This window comes from Agelaius phoeniceus, chromosome 3, assembly GCF_051311805.1.
Source record: "Agelaius phoeniceus isolate bAgePho1 chromosome 3, bAgePho1.hap1, whole genome shotgun sequence".
In the NCBI taxonomy this organism is placed as follows: Eukaryota; Metazoa; Chordata; class Aves; order Passeriformes; family Icteridae; genus Agelaius; species Agelaius phoeniceus.
This window is the reverse complement of record NC_135267.1, coordinates 109,450,116-109,468,120: the sequence shown is the minus strand read 5'-3', so window position 1 is coordinate 109,468,120 and position 18,005 is coordinate 109,450,116. Positions and strand designations below refer to the sequence as shown.

General features: G+C 36.8%; 1 protein-coding gene across 2 annotated transcripts in view; it reads left to right on the top strand.

The window, feature by feature from the left end:
* The window catches only part of LIN9 (lin-9 DREAM MuvB core complex component), a 45,433-nt gene that overhangs the window by 22,688 nt on the left and 4,740 nt on the right, over positions 1 to 18,005 (top strand). For both annotated transcript variants that reach the window (XM_077176130.1, XM_054629559.2), the window contains exons 6-12: positions 1,742 to 1,867; positions 6,771 to 6,928; positions 8,043 to 8,176; positions 9,391 to 9,510; positions 9,681 to 9,782; positions 14,481 to 14,561; positions 17,843 to 17,968. In XM_077176130.1, the coding sequence (XP_077032245.1) occupies positions 1,742 to 1,867; positions 6,771 to 6,928; positions 8,043 to 8,176; positions 9,391 to 9,510; positions 9,681 to 9,782; positions 14,481 to 14,561; positions 17,843 to 17,968 (847 nt within the window). The remainder of the gene's footprint in view (positions 1 to 1,741; positions 1,868 to 6,770; positions 6,929 to 8,042; positions 8,177 to 9,390; positions 9,511 to 9,680; positions 9,783 to 14,480; positions 14,562 to 17,842; positions 17,969 to 18,005) is intronic.

Sequence of the window (18,005 nt, the reverse complement as noted above, 5' to 3'; positions counted from 1 at the left end):
TTGTAATGCTCATAGGATATTAAGATATTATAACATAGTTTACTAAGAGACTGTATATCTTTGGAAGGAAAACTTTGATACATCTTTTTGGGAGTGATATGATCCAGGCTTAATGAGAAGCTTAGAAAAGTTTAAATCATAGAGCTGTCACCTGACAAAATATGGTTCACTGTACAAATCTCTGGGTATTTTAATCAAATTATTGCATCCAAAATTGAAATAATCAGATAAAATGCCATGTCTGCTGTAAGTTTTTGAAACATTTTTATTTCTACAACTGTCACCTGTGGTTATTAGATTATTGAAGCTGATTCAGTTGAATTCTCTATATACTACTGCAGTGGACTGTTTTCTGTGAAGTCCCATTGATTTTGGGTCTCCAGAGACTTCTGAAGTGCTACTTACTACCACAGTGATCACAGGCCCTCAGAAGCAGATGCACCTGTGATTTGCTTCCACCATTTTCCAGAGCTTCCAATCCAATCTTAGAGTTTGCCTGCTTAAGGACAAGAGTTAGTAAGAATAATCAAATATAGATTATCTTTCTCAAAAAAAAAAAAAAACCAAACCAAAACCCCAAGCTAAATAGTTATTCTTTATATAGATATCTTATGTTAGCAACAGTAAATATGGATAAAATGATACTGTTGTGTACCCTTCTGTGTCTGTTTCCTGAGCCTCGTTGCTCATTCTTTTTGTTTTCCTTTTCACTTTGTGCTGCAGCTGCAGATCCTCCTACTGCAAAACTATTCTGTTCTATTCTTGCCTGGGTTTCCTTATATCTGTGCACCTTTCCTCTCTCCTGCCACCCCAGACACTCAGTTGAAAGCAGTGTTGCTTCCAAGGTCCTCTTTGTTCTGTGCTGGGTACATTCCCCTCCAAACCCCGGTGCCCTGCACAGAGTGGAGAAAAGCAGCTTTCTCTAGGATGCAGTTCTCCTTTTGTTCTTGCCAGGAGGGATCTATTTCAGTTGCACAGAGTCTTTTATGATTAACCTTCTATTAGATGGGCATATCTGCTGCTGCTCCCTTGTCTCCTCAGCCTAGGAAGGATGTGGTGCTACAAAGAAAAAAGGCAGTCATAAAACAGAGATAGAGGTGGGTCATAGCATCAGAGAGAAATTCCTCAGTTGTGCAGGTCTGTTCTCTGAACTGTCACTTCTCTCACACTGATCCTGTGCTTCACCATGCACTCATGGGGTGATACAATAGAAGTCTCACCTGTACAGCTGTAGAGAATGATGAGTTGGTTCAATTTCCTGTATTTTGGAAACTTCTGTTAAGAACCTGAGTTACAATTGAATGAATTGATGAAAAAAGATACTGTCTGTCTGATTCTCAGTACCATATTGTCCTTCCCTTTATTCTCAATATTTCACTCTCTGGTTTCCTTCAGTGTGTTGCAGTATCCTCATGACACTGAGCTGACTCTGCTGAAGTTTCATTTGGTGCCTTTTTATCCATTATAGAGCAGGATGAATTATGTGTATTTCTCTGTAGAACCTAAGAAAGGAGCATTTTTAAATGTCAGTGGTAAGAAAAGTCAAAGAATAATAGTCCTGGAAACTTTCTGATTTTGTTTTTTCTGAATTAAAATTGTTCTTTGAATAGAAGTGTCTTGTTCATGTGACTAATTTATATTAATATTTTTAATGTGTTTCTGATGATGGATGTTTTTTGGAATCTTGTGACAAAAGTTTACTTAGTGTGGTTAACACAGGACTACAATTATGTTTCAACAGGCCACTATTTGAAGGAGATAATGATTTCTGTATATGCCTGAAAGAATCTTTTCCAACTTTGAAAACCAGAAAATTGACAAGAGTAGAATGGGGGAAAATCAGGCGATTAATGGGAAAACCACGGAGGTAATATTTCTTTCTTTTCTTTCAGCTATTACTTACATGTAATTTTGATGTTACTGAAATTATTCCTTTTAAAAAAATTTGCATTCAAATAGTAGAACAAAACAATATCTTCAGAGGAGTAAAACTCATTGTATTGAGGTGTTCTTTGAGCACCTCTCTCCCTCACACACCCTATTCCTTAAATGCATATGTCCAGGTAGTTTTCATGAGCCTGTGCTTGAAATGTTCTCTTCCCACTCCAGATAATTAAATGTCCAAGCTTTAACTGATGTGTTAAAGTTGTTATTGTATCTTCAATACAATATACTGCAGTGGCTTCAATATACTATACTGCAGTGCTTCCTGGCATGGAAGAGCTGGCCAATTTTTCACTGAGGTTTTTTCTTCTATCTATAACCAGCTCTTCTTGGGGAAAAAGAGTGTACATTTTCACCTCATTTATTTTATTATTTTTTAAACCATTTTATAGATCCTCAGCTTTTCTTAGAGTGGCTGTCAAGACAGAGAAGAAATGAAGTCACCCATAAAGTATTGTCCATTGTAGAGAAAAAGCTAGAATTTAATGAAGGACATAGGTTTTTTTTCTATTTTAGAATTTTTAATTCTTAAACCCTCTGATTAAGCTCAGCCTTTTCACAAAACCTACACAATTTAGCCTAGAGAAGGCTAAAGGGAGGATCTCATTTTGTACATAAATATTTGAAGGGAAGGTATAGAGAAGACAGGGCCAGGGTTTTCTTCCAGCATTATCTGGAGACAGGAAAAGAGAGAACAGGCACAGGTGAGGTGGTAGAATCTCCATCCTAAGATGTACTCCAAGGCCCTCTGGATGTGGTTCTGGGAAGCCTCCTGGAGGTCATTCTGCTGGAGGGCTTGGAGTAGATAACCTCCAGAGGTCTTTCCAAATTTGACCATCCTATCATTGTATAAGTAGTGTTTCATAAATTAATCAGCCTTTTATTTCTGTAAATGCAAACACTAAGGCACTGAATCAATTTCTTCATATGGAAAATATGGAATATATTTCTGAATATATTCACTGAATATATTTCTTCATAGATCACTGAGTCAGGTTGTGTTTTGCATGATGGAAACCATTTCATCTTCTGTACCTGCAAACAACAGAAGTAAAAATTGCCAGTCAAGGGAAGGCAGCAGAACCAGTTTGAAAATAGCTCCTCTAGGAAAGATGTTCCTGTAATTTGAGCTTAACTTTGCTTTTCATTCCTTTGTTGTCCTGCTTCCTACTGAGAGAGAAATGGTGTATTTGGAGGTTAAGTCACCAATTTCTCATTTGACTTTTGCCAAAAGTGTTACCTCTCTAAAAGCTCAGCTTGCCTCATTCAGTAGTCTGGTGGACCATTGGTAAAACTTCAGAGTCTTGGAATGGTTTGGGTTGGAAGGGACCTTAAAGATTGTCTGGTTCCAGCAGGGGCTGGGCTCAGGGACTGCCCTGGGCAGGAACCTTGTCTACATCAGATTGCAAAACCCCATCCAGCCTGGTGGGTTGCAAATTTCCTTTTGTTTTTCAGGGGTTCTTTGGGTTGGTTTTTTGCTTTTATTTTTTTAAGCCATGGGGAGAGTGGTTTTGGGTTTGATTTGGGTTTTTTTTTGTTCAGCTATCATAGAGTTATTTTTTTAAAAAAGAGAGACTCATTCCAAAGTAACCAAAGGTCTAAATAGGTAGGAAATTGTTTTATCTGAATTCTGAAGTAGAAACATTTGACTGCATGAAGAGTCTGATTGTTTGTTAATGCAAACTTTGAGTTACTGCTTTACAGCAACATAAAATAAGCATTCCTGCTTGCTTTTTATTTCTGTACCAGTATTTTTTTTTAATTATGGTATTGTCTTTCAAGATGTCAAGAGTGTTCTTTGGCCTTAGTTTTAAAATACTTTGAATTATTCTAAATCATTTAAATGCTTTTTCAAGATGATTTTAATCTAGAGCAAAGATTTTTTTATTTTACCATTCTGTTAAAAATTTCTTTTCTCTGTCCTCATCATATGGAGCCAAGCTGTATACCATGTCAACACTGATATCTCCCCATAAGGTACTAAAAATAAATAATTAAGACGTTTTGCAGCCACAGTGTTGATGGCAGGGGATAATAGTGTCTCTGTGATGGTTATGCACATGGTTGTCACCTTTTTTTTTTGTTTTGTGTAAATATATTGTAGTATTTTCTTATGTCTGCTGCTACCTTAAATGTCCTATCACACATCAACAGTGTGTTTGATTGGCACAGCAGTATTCTTCATGAGAGCCTGCAAAGCTTGTAAGATTCCTGTAGACTGTGGGGAAAGATATGCTCCAGGAAAAGGAAGAGGTAATAGTTAGTTTTGTGTGCTCTGTGTAAACTTAATTTGGCTTGTAAAACAGCAGTGGAGATGAATTGAGCTTAGATCTGCTTGCCCTGCCACTACATGATGGTGGTGATTCCTGTTAGTTCAAATTCTCACAAGCAAGGTAAAAACTGAGAAGAATGTTCAACCTCTTAAGAAGTCTCTACAGAAAACTAATGAGTTTGCAATTTTGGTCTGTACCATAGTTTTAATCTTTATTTTTTCATAGGATGGCATGAAGATAACCTTTATTAAATGCATTTGGGGAATGCTGGGTTGGAGGTTTCCTTTAACAGAAGCCAGAAATATATTGCAAATACTTTCTACATCCATAGTTACATAATTTGGGACAGAGACTTTTTAAGACCATCTGAGCTATCAGTAAAACAGTATTGCTGTTGTAGGGACCTTCCAAGGTCAGGGATTAGTATATCAGCATTTGAATTTGTATTTCTAAGACCACAAGTCAGAAAACATCAGGTGATATTTGCTGTTCCTAGTGCAAGACCCTGGACATTATTAGAGGGACTAATACAAAGTCTGTATTGCTTTTTTTCTTTTTTTGCCTGTTTTGTTGTCTCACTGTGGTTAGCCATTCTTCTCCTCAATGGACTTGAAAAGCTCTGACCTGCATTTTGCAGCTTGATATCCACAGCCCACTGCAAGCATTATTTCACACCTGTTCCCCCCACAGTAGTAAATATGAAGTCAATAGCATCAATAAATGAGAATATCCAAGTAAACTCTTCCTAAGTTTCCCAACCACTATCCCTCTCTATGTCTGCCACATCCCTTTCCAGATATTTTAATTTCCTAAGAGGACCACTGGAACAGTACATAATTCCAGGTAAACACATTCTGCTCTTGAGTGCTAAACTGGTGAGTGGGACACACACCTACAGCCTCAGTCTACAACAGAATTTCTAGGCTATACAAAAACTGGACTATACAAAGTGGTGATTTTTGTACTGATAGTGGTTGGAAAGCCTCATATGGCAGCCTTCAGTGCAGTGCATTTCTGCATTACATGACAAAAGTACCTCACAGCTGCAGTTCATTCTTGCTTATGTTTTTCTCCCATGTCTTGCTTAGGACTAGGATCTCATTGTGCTAACACTGGGAGAAAACAGGTGGCCTATGCCCCATATAACTTAGAAAACATGTATAAGATAAAAGGCAAGTGATGTGTGCATATAGAGTGTGAAAGTGCTGGTCAGTGTGAAACAAAATGGTCTCAGCATCCTGGCACCTTGGTGCTCACAGTCTTCTTGTGCACAATGCCAGGAAGAGAAATCGTGGAGAAGAGTGAAAGGGCTTTGTGGAACTCTCCAAGTGTACAGAAGAAAACCTAAGAATGTTTGTTTCAGCATATAATAGGAGAGTAGTAGAAGCAGATTTGGAAAAGAAGCTGACTTAGTGGTATGAAGTTGGAGATGACTGAGGAATATCTTGAAGGGATTTAAGTCAGAAAATAATTTGTAGTGTAGTAGAGGGAGCCGTCAGCAGAGTTGACAATGTCTTCTAAAATAACTTGATAAAATAGAATTTATTGATCAGTAATCAATATTTAACTGTATAAGTTCCACAGAAAATGTTTAATCTGCATTTGACTGCAGTAAAGCAATTAACAAGGGTGGCAAATTATTTATCAAATAACTTTCTGCAATCAAGCAGACTTAAAATAACATTTGTGCACCTTTTTAAAATTACTTCTTTCATTGACATGAGAATGAAGAAACTTTTTTTAGTAAGGAATGAAAGATAGGATTGAGTCCTTAATGTCTTTTTGCTTATCTCCCTCATGAATCTTGCCTATTCAGTAGGTTAGAAATGAAAATTAATACAAAGTAAGCACTTTAGGAATGAGCTTTCCATCTTTTAGATTGCATTTTAAGAACAGCCCTACCCCAAAAATGGGGAAGGGAACTACTACAGATTATCTGATTTTTACACAGTAACCCAAGATCAAATAAACTTTTACTATGATCAATCTCAGAACAGTTCATCAGAGATTTTGGGGCTGAGCTGTGCTTTGCACAGGTGCAAGGAGATGAGACAGAGAAGGGCCCTTTTATGTGCTGAGTCTGGTGTCCTGTCATACTCATCTTAATTGAGCTAATGAGCAGATGTGAAAGGGATCTCCTGTGTGTCAGTGAGTGCTGGCAGCCAGGGCACTCACAGGACACCCTCCTCAGTGCATTGAACTGGCATCCAGAGCAGACTGGGGCCACCTTTAGCTTTGTTGTGACCCTAGATGGATCCCTATAAGCAGAAAAAATCCTAAAAAGTTGTGCTCTTTAGGCATACCACTGCAACAGCTACTATTCCTGAGTATTATTTTAAAATAGACTCTTATTTTAAGGGTGAGAATTCTGAGGAGTAAGCTTGTCTAAGTGCATTAAACAAGATTTTTTTTCTCTTGAACACATCATCCCAAGCTTTTTCATTTTCTCACAGTGATTTTTTAAACTGTGCCTATTTATTTGATGTGCCTTCACATATATGTTTTGAGTGATGAATTTAAGTATAACATATATTTTATCTAATGAAATTACAGGTGTTCCTCTGCATTCTTTGAGGAAGAGAGGTCAGCATTAAAACAGAAACGACAGAAAATCAGACTTTTGCAGCAGCGGAAAGTTGCAGATCTTTCACAGTTCAAAGATCTTCCAGAAGAAATTCCATTACCACTTGTAATAGGAACAAAAGTTACAGGTAATTTCTTAAAAACAAACAAAATAAGCAGCCAAGTGTATTTTGTAAAGATTTTAGTAAGTCATAATCCACTTAGTGCACATAATTATAATAAATGTAAAACATCAAAATTATATGGTTTTTGTTAGTTCACTGAGAAGGTACTTGTGAAGATTAGGTGGTATTTTTAAAACACTGATAAGGTTTTGAGGTACAAACTTAGTATGACTTATTATTTCTGCTGTTCAAATTGTAGGATTTCTTACATGTCTAGTGTATCACATTTTGGAGAGAGGGAGATGCTTAATTTTAAAATTCTGAGTGTTGTCTGAGTTTCAAATCTGACCTAATATAAACTGGAACTTTATTTTTCCATAAATAGAAAACTACCTGTTTTGAAACAGATATACAATTGGTATTGCAGTGTAGTTGGATGTGTATGCTGAACATGACATTGCCTTGCTAAAAAACCTTCCACATAACTGAGGAAGGAATATTATTGAAAACATTCCACAGGTTTTTCCTAGTTTTATGAAAATTTGAATTCCTCCCTCCTGTCTGATTTTGGTCCAGGTGCTTTTCACTTCAGCATCTCCTATTCAAGCCATGACTGTTCATTGCATTTTTTGTGTTGAGCACCACTGCCTTTAGCTCTTTCTGAAGAGCAGATGTGCACCACACTGCCTGTCCTCACTCTCCTAGACCTGTATCCTTCCACTGTGGAAGGACCTGCCTTCCACACTTTATTTTGCTAAATATGCAGTCATCAGAGGAGGGATTCAGAGAGAAGTGCTGTGCAAAATCATCTGGAAATTGACTTTTGCCTGCAAAATCTGTCTGTCAGAAGGTACAGGGTATGAAACAGTGGGAGTTTCTTAGACATAAGTGTAGTGCTAAGGATTAGATTTGGGAAATATTTAACCTTCAAACTTAAATTTTCTCACAAATTTGGTAATATTTCTATTACATACTTTTTTTCTGGGTTTGCTGGGTTGTTTTTTTTTTCCATTTAATATATGGCCTTAAAGTATACATATAAAGAATTACTTGCAAAAGATGTAATAAATCTGGTTTTGTTATTTGTATCATAGCATTGTAATGTTTGGTTTCTTGGTGCTCCTGTTGTTTTTTTCAGCCCGTTTGCGAGGTGTCCACGATGGTCTGTTCACTGGACAAATAGATGCTGTAGACACTCTTAATGCCACCTACAGAGTGACTTTTGACAGGGCAGGTCTTGGAACACACACAGTCCCAGATTATGAAGTTCTTGTAAGTATTCATGATGCATTCTAAAAGTAGCTGTAATAAGAAAATGAAATTTTAAAAATCTACGATGATATGCTTTAATCAAAAATAAGAAATTACACCCAGGTGGTATTGTCATAAAGTAGAAACAGGCATAACAGATGCATGGGAAATTCCAGGATAATACAATTTTACTGTTTATGGTTTTACAGAACAGGATAACCCTCTGTGACTAAAGCAAAATGGCTCAGGGTGGAATAATTTACTAGACCAGCTATTTTAGGCTGTTACAATAGCCTGAGTTCAATATGAAGAAATGAAATGAGTGGTATAAGATCCCAAAGAGAATTCTGCAATGAGATCCTGCCAGGATTTGCAGAAAATGTTCAAGAAAACTCTGGGCCTTTGTGATTTGCCGAAGTCAGGAAAGGCCTGTGGGAGTTGCAAACAAGTATTTTGAGTTGATTGAACTTGATTTTGGAATTTCTTGTGCTAATGAAGCTACCTGGGAGGATGTTATTTTGGTCAAACAATTGGAGATTATCTCCCAGCTCCTAGGCTTTGTTCCTGCCAGGCAGTCCAGCCTAGGCTGCAAGATTTCTGGAGGACCTCACTGTGGTGTTTGGTCTACATAATTCTTCTAATCTCTGTCATTGTCACTATAGGACACAAAATAACACGACACGCACACACTGCTGATTTCAAGGCAAAAAAAGGGAAGTTTCTTTTCTGACTCCAACATTTATAGATTTCCAAAAATGACAGTGGATTGGAGGATGAAAATGCCACCTCTCCAATGACACTGGACAAACCAACAGTCCATCAAATTTCTCCTCCTCCATAAAGGAATGCAAAACAATAAGTTATTTACAGAAAGTGTGTGAGAAAGTTTGTTACAAGAATGTAAACATCAGAAGGCTTAGAAAATCTTAAAAAATCTTAAAAAATCAGGGAGATGCTGTCATGGTCTGAGTTTGGATCCTCTGCTGAGTTCCTGTTGTGATTTGCCTGCCAATGGCATTTTTGGAAATGTTCATGCAGCTTTTATTTGATGTGATAAAACTTTGAAAACTCCTAGACCAACAGCAAAACATTCATCTTTTCCTGCCGTTGGGTTGGGGTGTGGATAGGCATGGCTAGTCCAGATCCCAGAAATATATTAATGTTCCAAAAGGGTAAAAATTAATCAGACACTGAAGTATATCCTCCCTTTCCCTGTCCCTGTCCCTGTGTGGCAGAGCAATGAGCCCCATGAAACCATGCCAATCGCTGCCTTCGGACAGAAACAGCGGCCTTCGCGCTTCTTCATGACTCCTCCCCGATTGCCCTACACTCCTTCACTCCAGTCTCCAATCACTGTGAGTTACTGTCTTCAAGTGCTGTTCATCACCAAAGTGGTTTTTGGATACTTGAAGCTGTTACCTTCAAAAGTTTTTGAGATTAGTTTTCTGACGTTATTTAGTATGATCAAAATTTTAGCAAAACCCTGTGAAAAGAAGGTATTCATTTAGATTTTTATCCTTTATAGGACAGTGATCCTTTATTAGGACAGTCTTCATGGAAAAACAAAATTTCAGGCACAGATAGTGAAACACTAGGAGGCTTTCCAGTAGAATTCCTCATTCAAGTGGTAAGTATTAACTGCAGCTCTTAATTTTGTTGTTTATTGTCCTTTTGTGTTTATTCTTCCAATTCTTCTGCAGTTCAATGACCTTCTGTTAATTTATGACAAGTATGGTAATAGTCAAATTAACTTTTGAAGAGATGTTCATTTTTGTTATTTGTTTTTATTTTGTTTTTTCTTAATTTTCTCACTTGTTTATAACCTTTGAAATATGCTGCTTTTCAGACCACAGAGGTCCTCAAAAGTGTCTTATTTTCTCAGATCTACCATTTTATTTTTTTTTAAAGTATTTGTACGTGCAAACTTTAAGACTTCTTTATTTAAAATATAGTTACATTGTGGAAAGAACATTTGCCTATATGCATTATCATATATATTTTATGTTATATAATATTCTACTCTCTTGGAGAAGAAAAACAACACTCATTTCCATTCAAGCAAACATTCATTTTATAGATAACACTACATAGAAAATCCTTTTTTCTTCACCTTTATGAAATAATTTCTCAGGTTTTTGTGTACTAGTTCAGAGGAGCACAGACAAGTAATGTTAGGAAGCTGAGGTTCACTGAGTATTAAAACACATTGAAGCATTTTCCAGGATGATGGAGGAATGTAATTGCTCATGTTGGCTTAAGCTTAAGATCAGTGATTGAAGTCTTTAACAAGGAAAGCAGTTTTGAACATGCCAAAGGAGATTAGAATAATTCATGTTTAAAATACTAAGAACTGAGAAATAAAATGCCTCTCAGATTTTAAAGTCTGTGTAATTGGTCAAAAGAATAAATTTGTGTCAGAAGCTCACATGACACACTAACATTTGGGCCATTCAACATAGTGAATTTTGTTTGACAGTATCATCTATTCAGCTTTTTTAGAGGAAACTTGTATGAAGCTGATTTTGAAAAAGGTGGCACGGCATCTAGCTTAGCTAAGAAAATTTAAAATAGATGTAGTTTTCCATAAGATTAATTATGGAAAAATTGAAATACACAAAAGATACAGTCTTTATGCAGCTAAACTTTATCTGCAGCTGTTTGAGTCACTGAGTATGATCAGTGAGACTTGGTAACTAAGATGTATTGAGCTTTACATCTACTTAGAACATCAAATTGATCTGTTTATGATATTGTTTCTGCATTTGAAATATGAAAATGTGTGATTTGTCAGTCACGTGTGGCTGTATGTTACTACTCAGTATAAGGAAATCTGAGCTTTACAAGTATAGGCCTCTTGCAAATGGTGGCATTTTACAAAGATACCACGTTAATATGTATTTTTGCTTGAAGATTTTCAAAATGCTTTGAACAAAAAGAATCACAGGGCTTAAACATTTATTGAAGGACTTGAAGCATTGTTTGTAAGAATCAATTTTTAATTAGAAGTTGTAGGAGGTACTGAAATTTGATGTTGTGCAATACATAAGACTGGTGAATGCTGATTATTGATTGTGCTGTATTCACCAGTCCAGATGTATTTTTATGTTAAGGGTTGCTGCTCAGGATGGTTTTTTAGCCTTTATGATAGACCAGTACTTAAAAAAAGTCAAATCCCTTCTTCTCATTAAATGTTGATTCAGGAAGTAAATGGTCAAATCCAATTTGATTCCAAGAAAACTTTCTCAAAAGCTATTGCCAGGCTGTTATTAATAAGACCACAAAGAAACAATTTTATGGGAAGAATTTTGGACAAAACAGAAAATACAGAGCACATAAGGTTTCAACGCAGCCCTTTATTTCCCTTACCTGAAATTAATTTGGAAGAAGAGGAAGTGAATCCAAAATCACATGCATACAATGACAAATAAATGTTAGGGATATTCTCTTTACCTATAACTTGAAGTTGTAAGCAAACATTGGGACTTTTAACAACTATTTTAATCATTGTTCTATGCTGTCTTAGTTTTTCTAAATCTTCATATTACTACATGTCACAGTTTGACATCTGAGACTGTGGACTGATGCATTAGAAGACTGGCTCAAAAATTAACATTATATTAAGAATAAAGTCAGCAATAAATGAGTAATGTATTTTTTAAATCTTTCATGCTTTATTAATTATGTGATGTATCCTTAAATATTTCATATGCTGTATGGCAGGTCAGAATTGATAGATTGAACTTGTACATTCCTAGACACTATTTAAATTTGGAGGATGTTTTTCCAAGTATTCAGCTACAGCTTTTTTTTAAATTTTCCTTCCTCCCTGCTTCCCTTTTTGTTTTGGGGTAAAGAATTCCATTGGAAGGCAGCAGTGTAGGACAAAGCAGGTGTTGGCAGGGTCGGTGCATGCCCGGTAGAGGGAGTGTGGTGATGCAGCACGGGCACTGCAGTGACCTGGGGCCTGCAGGTGGGGAAAGGAGGGATCTTCCCAAATTAAATGCACGAGGAACAATCTGAAAATGGGCACTCGATTTTTGGCTGTTTTCTCCTTAGGAAAATTTTGAAAATATTGCATAGTAAGTTATCACACGCTGCATTTTGAAATACTCATATTTTATGACTAACAAACAAAATCAGAAGTGAAAATCTAAACATTCTGGTTGGGTTGTACCTTCCTTAATTTTAATGTGGAAAAGCATTGTACTAAAAACTTGTTTCCAGTTTATTGAGAAGTATAAATTGCAACAGTAAACAGGATGAGTTATGCTGAAAATAGAGTTGTTAAGCAAGAATTTCTCAAGACAAATAGGGCTAGACTGAATTATAGCATTCACTGGCAGATGAAAATGGAGGTCTATGTAATAAAATGCATCCATGAGAGAAAGTTGGTGGACATGATAGATACAGTGAAAATCCTTAGAATCAGATTATCCTGATTACTGGAATATATCTTGGAGTAGGATGAATATAATAGAAAATCCAAGCTCATCCAATGGAGAACTAGTGCTGTGCATCCTCACATGTGTCTGCACATCAAAGTAGAAGTTAAGAATCAAATGCCTTGCAAATTTGGGGAGCAAATTATATATTCTGCATTAATTTGAGGACTCATCAATTTCATGAAGGAGAGGAATGTGTTAGGCAGTTGCTGGATGGTGATGACAGCAGAGCTTGAAAAGGAACTTTTTGGCAGCAGTGGCAGATGGTGTACAGTGCTTTTCTTCCTCACAGGTGTTTTATTGGCAGCATGAACACTTGTGTGGTGTGGTAGAAACTAGATCAGAGAGGCAGTCCAGCTCACAAGTAACAATTTTAAACCTTTTCTTTCTTGCCCCTTCTGAATTTGTTTTTTTGTCATTATCTCTTCTGTGATCGAGTTCTCCATGCAAAATGCAAAGAGCAGAAAGAAATGCAAGTGCTGTCACTGGGGGACAGCACAGGGACAGAAATGAGCAGCTGGAATTGGGAGGCTGATAACCCATGCAGTGCTGCCTCTGTGCCTCTGGCCATGGCTCACCATCCATTCATAAGATGCATCTGGCAAAATATTTGCAGTAGAAAGAGAGAAGTACTGATGCCATTTTACAGGTTTAGTTTCCTGGTGTGTCATTCAGAATACTGTTACAAGCTACCTGTGCTCACACACAGGAAAGATGGAAGTGAATGGAAAAAGATAAAAAAAGGGTCACAAAAGTTTAAGGGATGAAGAGCCCTTTAAGGGAGTGGAGTCTGAAAAGGCTTGGGTTGTGCTTAGTCTGGTGGAAGAACAGTGGAGAAGAGATGCTTTTATTGTCTCTGAATAAACAGGGATAAATACAAGGAGGGAACACTACATTTAGCTGAAAACCAGCTTTGGCTCTTTGGCAATTTCAAACAAATTGCTATGAAGTGAAAAAGAATGCATTTAGCATGGAAATTCACAGACTTCCTTATTAGCTGCAAGAGATCCTGAAACAATTTTCTAATTACAATTTGTGGGGGCAAGCAACCTGGCTGCATTAAGACTGAACTTAAAAATCACAAAAGTGATTATATATAAATCAGATGTGTGTTGAACTAGGAGTTCCTATTTCTCCCAGTCACATGTTTCACTGCTAGGATGCAGTTAACCCCTCTGGAATTTATAAAACCTGAAATTTTTGCTCTGTTTACTCCAGTAATAAAAGTGTTGCTAGTTGTAGTGAAGCTAGAATTTCTCTCAGGGCCCTGGAGTATGAATAGTTTTGGGAGTGATGAGTATGTTGAAGGTGCTCCCAGTGGTTTCCACTTCAGCCTGCTAGGTCCCCAGGGCAGGAGACACAGTGTATTCCCATTACAAGAGGGAAATGGAAAGCCAAGAGTTGTTCTGTATGAAATAGATCCAGTCTCTATACCAGGGTTTACTGCAGGAGTTTGCACAAAGGGCTGGTGCTCAGTGGAGGGCACAGCTGAGAACTGTGGGGGGAAAAAAGGTGCAGTAAGGTGAGTGATACTAATTGTAGTATCATGACCATAACACCCTTCACTCTCCTTCAGCCTATAAAAATGAAGGTTCTTCAGCCTCTAGCTGACCATAAATCATGTTAGTCTTCCTATAGGGAATTTCAGCTAATGGATTTTAGCATTCATCAATTTAGGGTCCTTGGAATCACTTTAAAAATCTCAGGAAATTCCATCATTTAATTTTAATTAATTTTTATTTCTGAATTTTAACTTGATCAGCAACTGAGAAATACATTTTAAATTATGAAGGAAACAGGTATGGTTTTTTATCTTGAATTTCTATGGCATTTCAAAAGTGCTTAAGGACCTATTCTTTCTAAAAATAGTTCCTTTGTTTTAGACCAGGTTATCGAAAATCCTTATGATCAAGAAGGAACACATCAAACAATTGAGAGAGATGAACACAGAAGCAGAAAAGCTGGTGAGAATGTTCTCTTTTTGGTTATTAAAACAGGATATGCTTTAACAGCTAATGCAAATAAGGAGTGTACTCTAAATAAAATGAATTAGGAGTGTAGTCTAAATAAAATCTGTATTTTGTTTCTTTCTATGACATGAAATGTCTTTATTATTTTTAAAGACAAGTCAGAGAGATCAGTTGTTTCAAATATGATTCTCCCTTGAAAGTAGTGTGCTTTGGAAACTGATTAATGTGAACATCAGGATAGCACATGTCAGTTAACACATAAAGTAAGGAAATACCGTGTACCTTGACAATTTGGAGTACATGTTTATATGGTAAGACATTTATGCTAAAAACTGTTCTGCAGGTGGTAGATGGTTAAAGCAATTACTAATTTCAGAGATTTTTGTGTAAAGCTCTGAGTGCCCTAGACTGGCCTTTAAAGTTACAGTACCACAGCAGCTACAGAGTAATTAGCAGCAGCAGCAGCATAGTTTTTCTTGCTAGCTTTATCTAATCAGCAAGTCAGTAAATCAAAATTATAAGAGTGACTCTTCTACCACCCATGGCTAGAAAATAACTTGAGAAAGCTCTCAGTCTCAGCCTTGTGCCAGCATCCATCCAGGCTGTTGTCTCTGCAGTGTACAGAAGGCTAAAGGTTTGTGGAGAACAAGGGAAAACAATTGCTTTATTTCTTGAAACAAAACAGTTGGGGTTTTTTTCCATGTAAAATATTTGAATGTTGAAGGATGTGATTTATTGTGGTGAGATTTCTCTTTGTGTCTTTAATGATCATGTGCATGTTTGCATTCTGTTACTCTGCTTCCTACTGCCCCATCTCTGTGTCTCTGTAATTTTCTTCTTCTGTGCCATGGTGGTGTTCTTCAAAACCTTGTTATCATTTCAGTTACTACATTATTTTTCCTGTATTTTGTGTGTTAGTTACTAAACTAGATGCAAAGAGAAACAAGATTAAAGCAACCTGCAACTCTGAATACCTCAGAAAAAAAATTAATTTAAGAAGAGTTGGTAATTATTCGTTATCATACTTTTGCATAGATAAGGAGATCCATAGGAATGACAGTATCCTTCCTCTAGCCAAGTACCTGAATGTTAGCTCAGCTAATAAGTCATAAATTACTTGTATTGTTACTTTTCTTGGTCTCCTTTTCCCACAGAATTGAAAGGGCAAAAAAGCAGCTGGGAAGGAAATATAGAAATAGATGCTAAATTTGCTACATTTTAGCTCACTTGTAACCTGGCTAAGGACTTTGAGATACTTTGACATTCTTCCCTGTTCTTTTTCCTTTGAAAACCAGCAATCATAAAGCAACTGCCATTACTGCTCAAGACTGTCCTGATAAAAATAGAGGATGTGATACCTTCCTATTGGGCCATATTCTTAACCCATCTTCTAATCCTCTTTGTCCCTTGACAATCCCATCTGTGTTTGTGCCACTGAGTATGTGTTGCTTCTCCTTTAAAATATATTTTCTTTGAACAAGAATCTTTTTCTGACCCCAGTTCACTTTAACATCAATAACATACCCGGACTTGAATAAAATTGAATCCTTTGAGTTCATTCAGGTGTACCTTAATTGTCAGACTTTGGTAATAATTCATACATTTGTTGTTTGATAATTGTTAGAGTACCACTGCTGTTTGGTTTAAAGTAATCCTTTTATGAATACTTCTGTTCAATCTCTGATTCAATATAGAAATAAATGGAACTGACCAAAATCAGAAATGGTACTGAATGTGGACCATTATTATCTGGCAATAATAATAAATTTACACAAGTCAGGGGATGCCTTCAGAGGAGCTATTAATGTATACAACTGTACATTTTTTGTCTCATTTTTCTTGACATCACTGTACTAGTGTGGGTTGCAGGCTATAAACAAATTACTGTGTACATAAACCAGCAAACATTTGGATAAACAAATATAAATTGAAAGGAGATGCAATAAAAACAAGGTGAAGGTAATGCTGGTTGTCTCAGAGAAGCATCCGGATCCTTGGTGACAGAGGTGTTACCTGCTTCCCTCTACTGAAAGCCATCAATCTCTTGTCAGTGTAGCTGTTCATCAGTGTTTCCAGGTCCTGGGCTGTGCCCAGGTCAGAAGTAGTGCTGCTGCTGAGAAATATTTCTTTTGTCATCACTAGCACAGAATGCCCTTAGCCTTACCTCTCCAATAAGGAATTCATAATTGTCTGCAGCTTTCACAGCTAAGCTGAAGCTGTTCAGTTTGCTCTAAGAGAACTGGTCACTGGATAAGGTCTGAAAGATTTGATTTTTTATGTTCCACAGCTGCAGAAAGTATGCCAAATTTATGCCACTTTCCAGTGAATCCTGAAATTATGGTGTTAGTTTAAAGCCCTGTTAAGTTGATATTCAGATTTGTAAATCCCTGGAGAGCATCTCAGTGATTAGGTTTAATGGGGAACTTGGAACTGAACTCATAATTGAAACCTTTTGAGTTTTTGACCAGGATTATCCTTATGGAGGCTCTTGACTTTGCAATTTGCTTTATCTTGTGTGTGAAATCTATAGCTACAAATTTTGCTTGTAGGAGGTACCTGTATCTCAGTCCTATGGCTGGAACTACCTCTAGCATCTCTTGCAAGAGGCAATTTGGGGAGGAAAATTTATAATATATTGTATGTTTTGTTTCAATTTTGTAAATATCACCCAATATATTGGTGACAATGTCAAGCTGTATTCTGAAAAAAAATATAAGAAAAAAGGTACTGTATTTTGGTATTTATTCTTTTTGTGGAAAATCATGCTTACAAAATACTGTTACCAAATATAAGCTCTAGTAACTTTCTTTTTTGGCAGGACTGTTAGCTGTAACAGCAGGTGTGTAGCACTGAGTCATCCTCAGGTGACCAATAAGTTACTAGCCAAATGTGCCTCCCATCCTGCAGCAGCAGAGGTGGTTGAGGCCATATTGTCCTGTGCTGTTCCTCTGCTGCCAGGATAGTTTTCTGCTCAGCCAGCAGGGAGAAGCCATGCCCAGCTACTGGAGGAATAAGCAGGTCAGACCACAGTCATCTTCTGTAGCATTTACCACCATAGATTATTGCAGAAGGGAATAAAAGCATGGTTGTTACCTACACAGTTTCATCTGGAGTTATAAATAGTCATACTGCATTTTAATATTTTCTATGTTAACATTTTTCTGTTTCACACCAGGATTTCAAATATCTCAGTATTATTTTCAAATAAAAGCTCCTTTTGATGAGTTCAAAATCTAGTATTGCATTAACTTTGATATGCTTTGTGTTTTCCACAGAAATCCTATTCCATGCCAATTGGCATTGAGTTTCAGAGGAGATATGCAACTATTGTTCTGGATCTAGAACAATTAAACAAAGACTTAAATAAAGTTTTGCATAAAGTTCAACAGTATTGCTATGAGGTAAGACTTTGCTGGAATCTCTGTGTAATTGGTGGTT